Genomic DNA, 16,135 nt, shown 5'->3' with positions numbered 1-16,135 from the left:
AGAAGTAGCTTTCTAGTACTCACATTCATAGCCTCATATTCTCAACCATGCTACTACACTGAAAGTTGTTATTTAATTTTATTTTTAATTATAAAAATAGTTATATACTTGAAATCTTAGGGGTTGTCCCAGGAAAGGGGAGAGAAAAAATGGTACCCAAAGTACAAGCATGAATCAGGTATGTAGCCTGATTCAGAGTAAGACACACCAAAAAATAGTAATCAATAAAGAATTGCAAAACAACTAGAAAAGAAACCAGGAACTTATGCTGAATAGAACCAGTGGATCATAGTTAAATATCACTGAGATACAGTTTCTTTGTAACTCATTATTCAGTATGCATTTTCCTTCTCCCAAGCATAGACCAACCAACACCAACACACTTTTTATTTTTATTGGTCTCTTTTTCTATTTTTAAAAAATGGTAGTCTGTTGCTGCTGCCAACATAATTATTATTCTGTTATCTTGCTATTTGAGCACGATACAGAAAAGATATTAGCTGCCTTTTAAGACCTCACAAAGTCTTCTGGAAAGGAAAAAGATGATACAAAAGATGATGCAACTGATGTAGAAGAGAGACATCAGTTCTCCAAATCAGGAGACATGGTCATCATGTTTCAAAGCTGTCAAGAAGAAGTTCAGTAAACTAAAAGACTTTTAAAAACCATCCATTTGAAACCCCATGAATCATCATGGTCAAAAGAAGAAAATCAGAAGACATCTATGCATTCTTTGAAATAGGGGTTGGGCAGAGGAACCCTTTTATCATTCACACCTGGCAGACCCACAGTAAACTTCCAAGTGTTTACTTGGCATGCCAGTTGAATATGTTGTTACTATCTATATTTGGCTTCTCTCATTTTTGCTCCTCATATTTTTCAACATAGTTTTTGCTGTTCTCTTTTGTGTTCATTGATGGAAAGTGAAGTCATCAGATAGCACAGATATACAGTTAAATTAACTTGAATACTTTTTGATATTTGTTACATTATATATATAAAAACAATAAATAACTACATTAAAATACACAGACATTGCAGTTTGGAGTGTGGTCTAGTAAACCCCTTTATATTTTTTTCCAGATATCAAGATTACAAGAGAAAACAATTGAAACAATGTGACCCACAAAAAGAAAAAAAAAAACAACTCTATAAATCGCAACAAATTATAATAATGATAATACCTAGCATTTATATAATCCTTACTATGTGCCAAGTGCTGAGTGATTTACATAAAGGATCTCATTTGATCTTTACAACTACTCTGGGATGCAAATGTTATTATCACCCCCCATTTTGCATATGAAGAAACTAGGCAAACAGCTTCTGTGGCTTGCTCAGGGTTACCCAGTAATTAAATGTTTTAAGTCAAATTTCAAATCAAATATTCTTGACTTCAATCCCAATGCTCTAATACCCTGTGCCATCTTGCTTCCCAGTCAGCATATGAATTTATTATAGGAGGCTGAAGTTTATATGTACTTTGTATTTTCTCCTTTGTGTTAGGTGTTAAATATTTCAAAGTGAATATAACCTGTCAATAATTTCTATGTCTTGTTTGTTTTTTTGTTTTGCACTTCAACACCTAGAACATTCCTTTTAATAGACACATGATAAATCTTTGTTAAATTAAAGTGAATTATTTGTTCACTTACTTGGGCAGGCCATTGAATTCTGTTGAAGGATTTTTCTCCTTCCAGCTCTCATATAGAGATTTGTCTTCAAAACCCTCATCAGGGCTTCGAAGCTACCAAAAAAAAAAAAAAAAAAAAAAAAAAAAAGAATTAGAAACATGCCCATGTTTCTAATAATATTATAATTTCTAACAAAATGTTATAATGCTTAGATTCTGTAATGCTTTGGCATTTCCGGAACATTTTTATGCAGATTATCTTCCTTTCTTCACATCCACTATGAAAAGTATCATTATTTCATAGATGAAATTTACAAAGTAGCAGAACCAAGGCTTGAATTTAGGATTTGAATTGTTAACTCATCAGAATAATTTGCATATTAATGAGGAACTTGCAAAGATTGAAAATCCTTCTGAGGCCAAAGAATCAAATCTATAATGGTACAATTTTGAGCATGGTGACATGTGATAAACCTAATATTTTGGGGCAGAAAAACTTTGACTAAAGTTCCAGAAATAATGCCATCTATTTGGTGATTTTATCTGCTTACATTGAATGGTCATTCATTTCACCTACTTTTAATATTAACCTTTCTTTTGTGAATAGTTGGGAGCTTTGTAAATGGTTAACTACTGGAATGGTAGACTGAATCTTCAGAAGGCCATTTAACAACTCATTTTAGAGTTTAGGTTACTCCTTAAGCATGTTGCTTAAAGGAACTTCTGTTCCTCCTTAGATAACAGAATGTGTTAGGTGGAAGAGACTTTAGGAATCAACTATGCCAACTAAGTTAAAGTGTTCCACCAAATGTGGTGATGAAAGTCACAAATCAGAAGCTCAATTCCTTTGTTTCCCCAGGGGAAATGATAAATTCTGTCAATCAGTAAGCAAGTAAATATTAATTAATATTTATCACTACATATCAGACACTGTGTAATCTGGGCATTAAAAAAATAAGCCACTTCTCCCCTCCCATCCCTAACCAGTCTCTGCCCTTATGGAACTTGAAGTTCAATGGGGAGATATGCAAATATGCACAGACAACCTATATACTGGATACATAAGAAATAATTAATAGAACAAATCACTAGAATTAAGAGGGATTGGGGAAAGCTTTTTGTAGAAGGTGGAATTTTAGTTGCAGCTTGCAACTTGAATCCATGAAGCCATGGGCAGAGATGAAGAAGAAAAATATTCTATGCAGGAGATGAGAGGGTGCTGTCAGTTTAAAAAAAAAAAAAAGCCAGACTGGAAATAAGGAGTATCTAACTGGTGGAACAGCAAGGAGGTCATTTTCACTTGATTGAAGAGCATATAGGCAAGGTTTAACCTTCTTTAGCAAGAAGGTTATAAAGATGAGGGTGGTTGGGCTATGAATTATGACTTTGAATAATAAATAGGGAATTTTGTATTTGAACCTGTAGGTGATAGGAAGTTATTAGAGTTCATCAAATAGGTTATATATGACAGCTAGACTTATGGGAAACTCACTTTGGTGGCTAAATTGAAGATGGTATGGAATGAGAAGAAACTTTTGGCAGGAAAACCAATTAGCAGGCTTTGGAATTTTCAAAAAATAAGGTGATAAGGGTTTGTACCCCAAGATGATATAAGTAGCAATATTTAAGGAGAAAAGGAAGATTTTTCAAGAAATATTATAAAGATAAAATCAATAGGCCTGGCAACTAAACAAATATGGAGGATAAGCAATAGTGAGTCTGTGTTGACATGCATAGTGCCAAACCTAGGAGGATATATTATCTTCAATAATAATAGGGAAGTTTGGGAAAGAGGACACATCAAGGAGACAGATATAAAATCAATTTTGAACATGTTGAATTTAAGATATCTGCTGGACATTCAGGTTGAGATTTAAAGAGAGTTGGAGATATGATGCTGGAGATCAACAGAGAGGTTAGGAATGGAAAGTTAGATTTGAGAATTATCAATATAAAGATAATTCAATCCATAGGAAGTGATAAGATTACCTAGTAAATTAATTACCTAGTAAAGAAAAAGAGAAGAAGATGAAGGAAAGAGTTCTGTGGGACACCCACTATTATTGAGCTTGACTTAGATGGGAATCTAGCAAAAGAAACTCAAGTAGCAATCAGATAGAAGGAGAAGCAGGAGAGAATGACATCCTAGAAACATGGTAGCAAGAGAATATGGAAAAGACAGTGATTGATAATGAAAACACTCCAGAGACATCAGAAAGAATAAAACTAAGAAAAGGTCATTTAATTTGTAAATTAAGAAATGGTAGTTTTGTAGAAAGCAGTTTCTATATAATAATGATACTGAAATCAAACATAGTGAGTTCTCTAAGAGGTACCTAGTTCTAGCCCCAGATACTGTCCCTACATCCCCTTTGGTATTTGGTCCATATTATTAATCTGTCCTGTGGTCAGTAAGAATTTAATCAATTAGACTTCTGGTTCAGCCTTCACCCACTAAAAAAAACTCTACCTTCTTCCATTTTGCTATACTGAATTGAAATTTAGTCACATAAGCATAACCTAATGGAGGTGAGAAAAATATAGCTTAACTGCCAACTGTTCTTTACTTATGACCAGTGGTTGTTGTCCTTCATTCTCAAAGATGGCCCAAATGGCATTACTATGTCAAGTTACCACTACAAGCTCAGGATGCTCTGCACAGACTGAACACAAATTGTCTCTATGAATATTTGAGGTATATTCTTTAACTTTATGCATCTTATGTTTCTTCTGAGCCAATTCAATTCTGCTTTGCTCATAGAGCCTGAAAATACTTATATGAACTGATGCTGAATGAAACAAGCAGAATCAAGAAAACATTGTACACAAAAATAGGAAGATTGTATGACAATCAACTATAATAGACTTTGTTCTTCTTGGCAATACAGTGATCCAAGACAATTACAACAGATGTGCTATGGAAAATGCCATTCACATTCAAAAAGAAAATATGGAAACTGAATATGGATTGAAACATACTATTTCACCTTTTTGTTTGCTTTTTTTTGTTGGTTTTTTTCTTTCTATTCTGATTTTTCTTTTATAACATGACAATTATAGAAATATGTTTTAAATAATTATACATGTATAACCTATATTAGATTTCTTGCTGTTTTGGGGAGGGGGAAATAAGGGAGGAAGAGAGAAAAAATTGGAATTCAAAATATTATAAAAATGAATGTTAAAAACTATGCTTAATAGGAAAAATAAAATATTATCCAGGCAGGGTGTAAACTTTAAGTTTAATAATAATTTTATTTCATGTAATTGCTCATTAGAGGGGGAAATGCTTAAATTTTAGTTCAAATCAAATCTACCTGATGAAATATCAATTAAAAATTTTAAATCAATTTGTATAATGTGCTAAAAAAAATCCACATTAATTAGCTTTGGCATTAATCATAAAAATTACTTGGGAACTTAAAAAAAAAAGGCTTATGGAAGTTTCTATTTGAAACTGAGGAATTTTGTATTTTTTTGCCACTAGAAAGAAGCTCCTCATATGACTTATTCTGAAATGAATAAATAGTCTTCTGAGAGGACTTTGTCAACATTTTGATTTCTGTACCAGGTAATTTTTATCTTTTAGTTATTTTTTATTTGTGTTTTCCACCCTAATTGATTGTAAGATCCATGTGGGTTTTTTTCTTATCTAGACTATCTCAATTTTATATCTCCCTGAGCATCTAGGACAACAAATACTTAATAAAATTATATTGGATGAATTTCCTGAACAAGAGTCTATACATTTAAATCATAATCATTTCACAGTGATGTAATTTCAATTTGATATAGCTGATCTAGATTTCATGATCTCTAGAAACTCATTATTCTTCAAGATATAATTAACTATAAAACTCATTCCTCCTCCCCTCACCCCAGTCTCAGGGTCATTCACTCTCTTTGACTGGAGAGAGAAAGAAGTTCCTCCCATACTTTGTTTGAGGAGGGTGTCCTTATTCACCTTATTATTTTTTACTCAGATGAAGTACTGGATTTCAAAATTCCAAATAATTTACTATTTTAAAAATTGAATTAAACTCAAATAATTTCTCACCCTAGTTAAAGGACTGCATTATGATCTGACTCCAATTCTCTGCATCTCTCCTATTTTTTAGCTTCCTTTTATGTGTTGTCTTTCTCCATTACATTATGAGTTCTTTAAGGACAAGAACTGTCTTACACTTCTGTTTGCATATCCAGCACTTAGTATAGGGCTTGACATATAGTAGGCCTTTCATATTTACTGACTCTTTGACTCTAGTGACCAATCAGGTTAGAATCTTGTCTTGGTATTTCTTGGCAATTAATATAATGAAAAGTATAAATAAAATGAAAGGACAAGCTAGACTCTAATTTTGGGAGAGATACAAGTTCAAATCATATCAAAAAATTACTAGCTCTATTGACCATCAAAAAAAAAGTTACCTTCCCTGAAACTCAATTTCTTGATTTGTAAAATGGGTATAATATTACAGTACTTATTCTTATAAGGCTATATGATGTTTTGTGAGATAATACTCTGTAAACTTTAAAAAGTACTATATAAAATTGGTATAGTTTAATACAGCCTAAAATAAAGGGAGTGGAAGATTGCTTGACGGGGAGTTCTCAGCATTAATCGAAACTATATTTACCCTGAACCCTCAGATTCAGGAGATAACACTCATGCATAAAATGTTGTTTCTGTTCAAGAGACCCATTTAAAGATGAGAGTTCTGTGAGGGAATCTGAAACTGGAGATGCTAACCACACATTTTATGCTATCCTTTTGTTCCTTAAGCAGAACCTGGGGTAACCAGACTTAATTTTCTTACACTGAAATTATTATTTATGATTTTTCTCTCTAGGCTTATATTAGCTTGTATCTCTTTTGATAAACCTGGTAACATAATAAATGACATGTTCTGAAACAATGGATAAAACTGGCTGCATATAGTAATGTGATATGTTAAGAAAACAAACATTTTGTAACTAAAAATTCATTTCAAAATATCTAGGAACAAGTAGGAGAGGGATTTTAAAATTACCTCTTTTGTCAGGCTGTATACCAGTCTGTACATTAGTGGTGTACAATCGATTCTCAAAGTGTAGTTTCCTGAAATGTGAGGATAGAAGTATATAACATCTTAAAACAAAACATAAATAAGAAAGTGTATCTTTCCTTTTCTAGTATCTAAGCACTAAAGACTTTTAGAGTAGATTTACAAGATTTACATATTTTGAAGTAATTCTTTCTGACAACTTCTGATCCTGTCCAGTTTCTCCAACTGTAAAATGAGGATAATAATAATACCTACCTTACAAAATTGTTATGAGCTTCAAATAAATTCATATTTGTAAAGCAGTTAGCATAGTACCTGGCACAGAGAAAGTGCTACATATCTATTCCCTTCCTACTTTCCCTTATATATGTCTGTCTATATGTCATATCTAAAAGTTATCTGAGTGTCTATCAATCTACCTCTCTACTTGAATGTCTTTCTCCCCATCTATTAATGTTTATGAATGTCCACCTATCCAATAATCTTCGTCTTTAAGTTTGCAAAGTACTTTCCTCAAACAATCTTATCAGGGTGGGAGTCCATGCATGATTTCTCCCAATTTATAGGTAACACAGCTGAGTGATAAGGTAAGTTGCCTGTCATTATAAAGTTACTAGTGATGGAACTGAGATAGAACTAACTTTGAATAGATTTTTCAGTTCTTGTGTAAAAACAAGAAAAAATATACAAAGAAACTAAGAGAAAAGAGTTAGAATAAAGAGAAATCATCAGTAGCAACCTATGAGGACAAAACTAGAAATCAGATCAGGATTCTAAATGTAGTTGTGAATTTGGAGGGAAAAAAAGTCACCATCCATAACCATCACATTTCTTATCCACAAAATAAGAATAATAACTTTAGTCCCTCCGTCATAGGGTTATAATGAGGATCAGTTGACAAGGTTTGACCTTGACCTTGCAATGCTTTGCAATTTTAAAGACCAATGTTGTTTCTCACTGAAACAACATAAATATTAAGCTAAGTATGAAAGCATTAGAAACAACTCTAATATTTGCTTCCATACCTATAAGACACAAAACTTGTTTTTCCTAGTTTTGTAATACTTTTCTTGAATATTTCTTCAATGGAGCTACAATTTCATTGACATGTGTATTCTCCTCATTGCAACCCAGCCACTCCTTTTCATATGATACAATTCTTATCCCTCAGATCTTTAAACAAAGAATCTATCTGCCTAATGGACTAGATGCTTTTCTTTAGGTTTTATCATATTTTGTGATTATCAGTACAGGCATCTATTATGCCTCACTCTTTGTAAATGATTTTGCTCAGAGATATTCATTGCATGCAGATCATTTTTGGAACTAGGCTACTACCTACTTGAATCCACTATGCTCCTCTCCATTGCTCTTTGAATCATTTACAACTTTGATTCTTTGAAATTTTCTGAGATTTTCAAAAATTAACAGTCATAAAACATTAATGAGAGAACATTTGTACTCCTACTCATATTTCAAAAGAAAATTTATATAGCACTATAAAAGTGTTGAGTTTTTAAAATGTGATAAATAATTTACAATAGGTAGAAATATATCATTTTCTATATTCTTCTGAACTTCCATAAAATTCTCCTTTACAAATCAGACTTGGCTTCAAAGTTAGGTCTTCTATCATTTCAGATATTTGGGCTAGAGAGTCAAGTCTTCTCTATTTAGGTTTAACTTCATGATTGATACCTCCATTACATGTGTATAATATATCATAAACATCAACTCAAAATATCCTGAATGAATAGCTTTTAACATTCCTATCTCAGAAACAATACATATATTCTTAATGAATTACAACCTGTCTCTTTTGAATTGCTTCTACACATAATTATCTGAATTGCTATTGAGCAGAATTGTTTTAAAATTTTAAAAATTATAAATAATTTAATCCTTTACTCAATGCAGACAATATCCACCTTCTACAGAAGAATCTGCATTAATATAAGCCACTCCACGTTCTAGAAGTATTTTGGAATTTTCCTAGAAAAAAAAGAAATTCACATAAACATATTATCTTTACTCTCTTTCTCTATCTCCCCTCCAAAAAAATTAATACAGTTTTAGGTTTAAATTAAATAACTATATGTTCCCTTGCTTAAGAATGAGACCAATTCTATTTCTAGAAAGCAATAAAAATCATGGAGTTACCATAAAAGAGTCAAATATATATTGAAACGAACATCATATACTTGTGTTTAAGAGAGTAATGGGTTACAATGATCCAACTGAATCAATCTGAGTACCTATCTTTTAGACAAACAGCCCTATTTTGCATACCCACTTTCTTGGAAAATTGTCTGACACATGACCATTCATGTCTATTGGGTCCTCTTTGGATCCCAAACCTCTTCTTTCTAGATTTTCAATTCATATCTTTGACAGACTTCATGGCTTCTATCTCTTTGCCTCCCATATTACATTCTAACCTATTCTCTCCCTGATGATCATCTTTACTCTCACTTCCCTGGAGGATATTATCTAATCACTATTTCGGTGAGTCTTGCAACAGAGTTCACCTCATTGAGGATTGGATGGTTAGCAACCTTAAACATGTTTAACTACTCAATAATCAGCAAAAAGACAAACTCTTTTGATCCCTTCTTAAATGACAAACAAGACCATAAACTCTTAATCATCCCTGTCATTAAACATGCCTATACCATATCACCTGAACAGTTTTCTTCAGTGATCAAATCAGCATTATGATTTCTACTATGAAGTGTGTAAAAATAGAATGTCCTATAGTTCCATTGAAATCAATATGATTCTGAATCTAGAGTTGCCTAAAGAAAAATACTCTTCCCTGGTCAATATTCCCTCTACTAATTAATCATTGTGATTTCTCTCTCTCCTGGGTCTCTATTTCACCGCCCAACTTTTGCCTCTATTTTTTGGAATCCTGTCATACTGTTATCACAACTCTTGTAATATTTAAAGTATACTTTCTCCCAAAATTTATTTCAATTTTCTGTCTATATGTTGTTCCTTTCCACTCTCAGTGGGATGTAAGTTCCTTAAGATAAGGCGTGCTGCTTCTTCTTCTTTCTTCTTCTTCTTCTTCTTCTTTCTTCTTCTTTCTTCTTCTTTCTTCTTCTTCTTCTTCTTCTTCTTCTTCTTCTTCTTCTTCTTCTTCTTCTTCTTCTTCTTCTTCTTCTTCTTCTTCTTCTTCTTCTTCTTCTTCTTCTTCTTCTTCTTCTTCTTCTTCTTCTTCTTCTTCTTCTTCTTCTTCTTCTTCTTCTTCTTCTTCTTCTTCTTCTTCTTCTTCTTCTTCTTCTTCTTCTTCTTCTTCCTTCTTCTTCTTCTTTTTTTTTTTTTTTTGCTTTGGTATGCTTGGCAAAGAATTAACTTGGTATATACTAAGTTGATAATTATAACAAAGAAAAAGTCTACCTACACTGTAAGAATGATGATTTCATTTTAACACAGTGTTGACTAACCTCAGCCCACTCAGTAGATCCCAAGAGACCAAATTCTTCAGCATCCCAACTAGCAAATATCATTGTTCTTCTTGGCCTCCATCCTGAAAATCATAATAAAATTAGAGAGGGTCTTAGAAAATATTCCATAGAAAGTGAGAGTCAGGATCATAATATTATCTTTATTAACAGCTCTCACAAACAAAATCAATTTGATATTGATATATTGATATTTACATTCCTGTTTTTTTATTTAGTTTAACTTTTTTGATACAATTGTACTAAACATATATTTATGACACCGCACAGAAGTAAGGATACAAAGACAAATAACAATCTTGTCCTTGACCTCAAGGATATTACAGTCTATTTCATGGCATGTGCAGAAATTTAATTAACAGATATTTTTAAGCACCTAATATCCACAAGGGATTGTCATGTGTCCTGAAGATTGTCTTGAGACTTCATGTAGGATTCCTATAACAACAGAGCAATGAGATCCTTCTTTCCAGGAGAAGGTCAGCACAATAGAGACAGGAAGGATTGAATACAATTTGATGTATACTTTTAAGAAACATATCTAGTGTTTGAAATCTCCTTGGAATCAACAGCAGAATTATAGGGTTTGTACCCTAAGACATTAAATTTGTACCCATGTAAACCTGTTCATGGGCAGGAAGACACTCAAGTCAAGTGTGGTTAAGTTAGTATAAAATATGGGGAAGCATGAACCCATATTTTGACCATGACTCCATCCCCTTTCTCTACAAGCAAGAAGGAACACTTCTGATCCTATGGAAAGAAATTTAAATAATCCTTTTCCTGTTCTTACTGAGGAAAATTTTGTAACATCCTCTCACAGCTGAGTTTTCCTATTTAAAGTGTGTATAATACTACAAACTTATAGAGGAACAGTGCAAACAGTCCCAAATGTGGATGCAAGGAGAGTTCGATTCAGTCCCACTTTTGGCATTTATTATTTTGGTGAATCTAGACAAGTCACTTAACTTTGATTTTTTTTTTTGTTTGTTTGTTTATTTATGTCAGATGGCTATTGTGAGGAAAGAGAAATTGTGTAATCTAAATAAAAATACCACTAAAAAAACAGTTTGATTCTAATTGAAAGAAATAAATCTGCTTAAGAGAATGGAAGAACCATTACTCGCTCACTATAGCCTTTCTTACAAGTATATCTTTTTAAAGCGGCATATTCAAGAAGAAATTTTAAAAATAAAATCTTAGTAGGGGACAAAAATGAATGTTATTTTTCTCATTATTCACTCTTAAAGTAATTAAGTTCTTTCAAAGAATATAGGTGCAAGAGAGAGCAAAGAGATCTTATAATCTTCTTGAACTGATCATTTTGCTAACCACATGGATATTAGATTAGGATTCCTTTACATTTCCAAGTGGCTCCTGAGACAGATAAGAGGGTTGTTCAATATCAGTCTTTATTCTAGTGCATGCCAAAATCCATCTGCAGTCTTAGCAGTGCCATAGAATTATATTGTTGGATCTGTATCTTGGGTCCCAATTCCAGAAGACTGTAATGCACATCACAATTTTATAGCAGATCCTTTAAATTTAGAGCATTCTATGAGTTTTATGAGTTGTCGATACTGATGAAAATTCATGAAAGAAAGTGTTGCATAAATGTCTTTTAATTTTTCCTTTTGATCAAGAAAATATTAGACTTTGGCAGAATATTTTCCTCTTAGTATTTGAGTTTGTTATTGAGTTATACTTAAAATTGAAATATCAACCTCCAATTCAAAAGTGATACATTTTTATCTTCCAATAAACATCCTACACTCATTTCTCACACTCTCCTTAGGAAACCAAAAATATAAAGTCTTTATAGTTTTAGTATTAAAAACAGAAAAACATAAGAAACTGCAAAATGTGTGCTTAAAACATTAAAATCCAAACCCTATATGATTTAGTTATCAATCTTGACACCAGAGAAAAGAGAAGGAAATGAATTACCCTCTTTTCACTAAAAACAGTAGGGAAGATGGATATACAGTGTTGCATTGTTAAATCTCTGTAGTTTGTTCTATTTAGAGACCCTACCTTAATGGATTTAAAATACTGATGAATGGCAGGAAAAAAAAGCAAAGAAATGTAACTTTAAAACAATGTTATAAGAATATCAAATAATTTGTGGGACTATAGGTCAGGCTAAATGAATACAATATTGGAACAAAAATATTTGACTTTGCATACCATTGTCATTTGCAAGAGTCAAATGAACTAATCTAGAAATATATATTTGCTTTATAAGTTCTATATGAGCTGATAAATGTAAAACACCAGCAGACAGATACCAGGTATATATTGCTAAGCTGATTTGACAGGATAGCTGGATAAGATTAATATCAAGCAATAATTTGAAATACCAAAATCTAATCCAAATTCAATTAAAATGAGTAGTTATTCTGGGCCTCAACAATCACCTTTAATACAATTTAGTAATAATTACATTCAGAAAGCTTTTATTTGTCTGTTTTGTGCAAGGTGAAATTTAGTAGTGCAAGGTAAGAGCAGAAAAAGGGCCAGTCTTTGAATTGTGAAATCTTACTTCTGTTCAAGTCTTCTGACTTGATACTAACTTGATACTTCTGACACATGTAGTCCTTATGACTACAAACAATTCCTTAAATTTCTCAATGCCTGAATGAACTCTAGTTCTCTACCCGTATCAGCATAGTGGAAAGAGTGCTAGACTTAAAGTAAGGACATTAAGTTGGTCCAAATCTAGGCCTTTCTACTTGCTACTTGTGTGAGCATGAAAAAATTATTTAGCCTCCCTGGAATTTATTATTTCTCATGTATAAAATGAGTCTGAACTAAATGATCATTAACATCCTTTCCAACTGTAAATCTATGATATAACTTACAGACCAGATCTTTATTGGTATTGGTTATAAGTATCGGTGTAGATAGAGATGGGTAGATTATCTGAATTTCTTTAGGTCCCAACATACTGTCATATTATCACAATCCTCTTATTGCGTAAGTTTGTAAAATACTTTCTTAATAATGGCCACATAAGAAATATAGGGCAAATGTTATATTAATTTTACAAATGACAAAATTGAGCCTATGAAATATTTTGAGATTTGGGCAACACCACATATTTGTTAAATTTCAAAGTAAAAATTCTAAAACTAATTAACATATGACAAAAATAATTCTTTTTAGTCACAGGAAGATGAAAAAGAGATAAGAATCTCAGTGGGACTGGGGGAGTTATTTCATAAATTTTAATTAATTTAATACATATTTCAGAAATTAATAAATTTCAATAATTTTAATTATTTGAATATTTATACTCTTAGCTGAAATTGAGGAATTGAAAGGAAAAAAGGACCCATAGGAATAAACTCAAATGGCCTAAGTAGGGATTTAGAGTATATAGCTACCTAAGTTTGTTGGCATATCAGTGTTTGGGCTCCATCTGGTGCTTTACACTGATATAGCACTCTAAAGATCTATTCTAGTCCTTTCTACTCTAAATATAGAGCAATTGATCAGTTGTGTGGAGGGAGGCACTTTCTGTTGATACTTATACTACCTCTCCAAGAATTTTGCACAGTTACCTTTGACTTTAGGGATAGCCCACATAAAACTGCAAAAAAAAAAAAAAATAATTGGGGCCTCTTCATTACCTTTAAAATAAATTACATATTTTCCATCCTACCTCTACTTTTAGCTTCCAGTCTACCTTTCCATTTTTATCTTATATTGTTTCACTTTCACAATAACCTACAGCAGTGGTGTCAAATTCAAATAGAAACAGAGACAAAGAAACCATATATATGGATCATTATAGGCTGCCTATTGACTTATACAACCTAATATTCACATGTGCTCCATCATCAGACTTCTTGTACAGACACTCACTTGTTGGGGATATTATTTAGTGAATCATGCATGTATTTCAGTAGATAGCCTTTTGGTCCCTTTCAGCTCTCAGAGTCTATGATTAAATGGTCAAGAATATGCAACCTAAACATTATTTAAGCATTTATGGTAACTCCTATGGCAACATTAAAAGTATCTTACCCATGATTTTAATTTTAATAAATATGGTAATTGATTTGAATTTAATTAATCTTTACCTTTTCAGTTCTTGAATTACATTACCTTCCCTTTTCAGTTTTCCATAACTTCTCACAATCTCATGTACTACAGCAGCTCCACTTTGAGGATCAATGCCACCAAACACCCATGAGTCACGATGACCTCCCAGAATTACATACCTGTCTACAAAAATCATCATAAAAATTATGAGGTTTTAAAAATGATCATGTGACTCTATAATCAACCAATTTTTCCCCAACATTGTTAATATGCAGCAATAGCAAAATTACTCTCCAATAATCAGAAAATCTGAGGGTAAGATAATAGCAAAAGTGAAGTAATAAAGTCTTAATCAAAATAGAAGTTAGTATTTACTGTTAGTCCTTTATAAGATATGTCAGTCAAAATTGATAGAATTGATGTGTCTAGGCTTTGAGATCTTCTAAAAACAGGCCTCATTCTTATGTTGTACCTTTGTGACATGAAGTACCTTTGTGATATATCACACATTTTATGTGTCCTTCTAGTGAATTCTTATGTGTATGTCCACTTTTTCCACTGATGTGTTTTGCAGTTGTCAAAGAATGCCCCAATTTATGAGAGAAAGGTTTTATAGTTACTATTCTAACTATGCTATTACAATGAATGGCTTATCTTTAAGTGTGTCCACTGACTCTCCAGACTCCCTAGAAAAAATAAGTACATTTCAGGGGACTTGAGTTATAATTTTAGGATTATAAATGCACAAATACCTTAAACCTGAGGTAGCTATCCCAAGGAAAATCTAATCAAGGAAGAGAAGATGGAAGGGCTGCTGTATTTCAAAAGTATGCAAAGCTTAAAAAGTTAAATTACATTTAAAAACAGAGATGACCAATACCCTTAGATTATAAGCTAGATGAGGGCAAGGCAATTAGGTATTTAACCTTTGTATCTCCTTAGGACAAAGTATACCGTTTCATTAAACAAACACATAGTACGTATATGATAATTGAAAAGTTGAATTTAACTTAATCATAACACAAGATAGTTTTCAACTTCAACTTCAGCAGTTTGAAAATCAGAAAGCTCTTTCTCATATAGACAATATTATAAAGGATATAAAGGATAGTATTTGCCAGATCATTGCTCAAAAGTCTGCTGAAGGGAATAGTACCTCTAAAGCATTTCTAACTATTCCTTATAATTATTTATAACTATTTTTTTTCCTATGGGATGTAAGTGTCTTAAGGCTAAAGAAAATTGTTTTGTTTTGAAAACCAGATATTTTTACCCCCAATACAATATGAGTTTATGAGAAGTAGTTCGACAGAAAGCTGGCCTTGACATGTGAAAGCATACTGTGCTATTCATGCTTCTGCTATATGCTGGTGACATGAACTTGTCACCTCTTAACTCCTGCCTCTTGGGCATCAGCAAGGAAGAAGCTTCTTAAATTTACTCATTAGGTTTTAGTAATTCTCTCTATCTGATCAAATTTTGAGGGTTCATTCTGTCATGACTTATTGCATGGTATGACTTACTGCATATAGCATTGTTATGGTTATGGTCCTATAATCATTTCCTAAAGGAAATATTCTCATACATGGCAGTCAATCACTATTGACAGATCATAATGATAATTATTCATTAATTATCTCTCTTTTATTGGAAGCTGTATTAAATTTTTGGTGGACAAAATTCACATTCTTTTAAAATGTGAACATTTGAAGGAAAAATTCCTTATCTAGGGAATGCCTACTAGTAAGAGAGAAATATAATTTAATCATATAGTTTATGTGAAAGAATAAACCAAATATTTTCCACTGAGTAACCTTTTAAACCTTGAACCTGTAACTGAGGCACAATCTAAAGGAAATGAGATGAGGGCAGCTTCAATGGGGGCAATGTGTTGCATAGGCAAAAACACAAACTTGGAAATCTGAACACCAAGCATGAAGTCT

General features: G+C 32.3%; 1 protein-coding gene across 2 annotated transcripts in view; it reads right to left on the bottom strand.

Annotated features, from left to right (window-relative positions):
- Positions 1-16,135, bottom strand: part of LOC141563496 (glutamate carboxypeptidase 2-like) — a 111,363-nt gene that overhangs the window by 35,733 nt on the left and 59,495 nt on the right. For both annotated transcript variants that reach the window (XM_074304695.1, XM_074304696.1), the window contains 5 exons: positions 14,256-14,375; positions 10,128-10,210; positions 8,607-8,670; positions 6,664-6,731; positions 1,656-1,747 (listed from right to left, as the gene is read on the bottom strand). In XM_074304695.1, the coding sequence (XP_074160796.1) occupies positions 1,656-1,747; positions 6,664-6,731; positions 8,607-8,670; positions 10,128-10,210; positions 14,256-14,375 (427 nt within the window). The remainder of the gene's footprint in view (positions 1-1,655; positions 1,748-6,663; positions 6,732-8,606; positions 8,671-10,127; positions 10,211-14,255; positions 14,376-16,135) is intronic.

The sequence above is a fragment of the Sminthopsis crassicaudata genome, chromosome 3, assembly GCF_048593235.1.
Source record: "Sminthopsis crassicaudata isolate SCR6 chromosome 3, ASM4859323v1, whole genome shotgun sequence".
In the NCBI taxonomy this organism is placed as follows: domain Eukaryota; kingdom Metazoa; phylum Chordata; class Mammalia; order Dasyuromorphia; family Dasyuridae; genus Sminthopsis; species Sminthopsis crassicaudata.
This window is presented reverse-complemented; position numbering and strand designations above follow the sequence as displayed.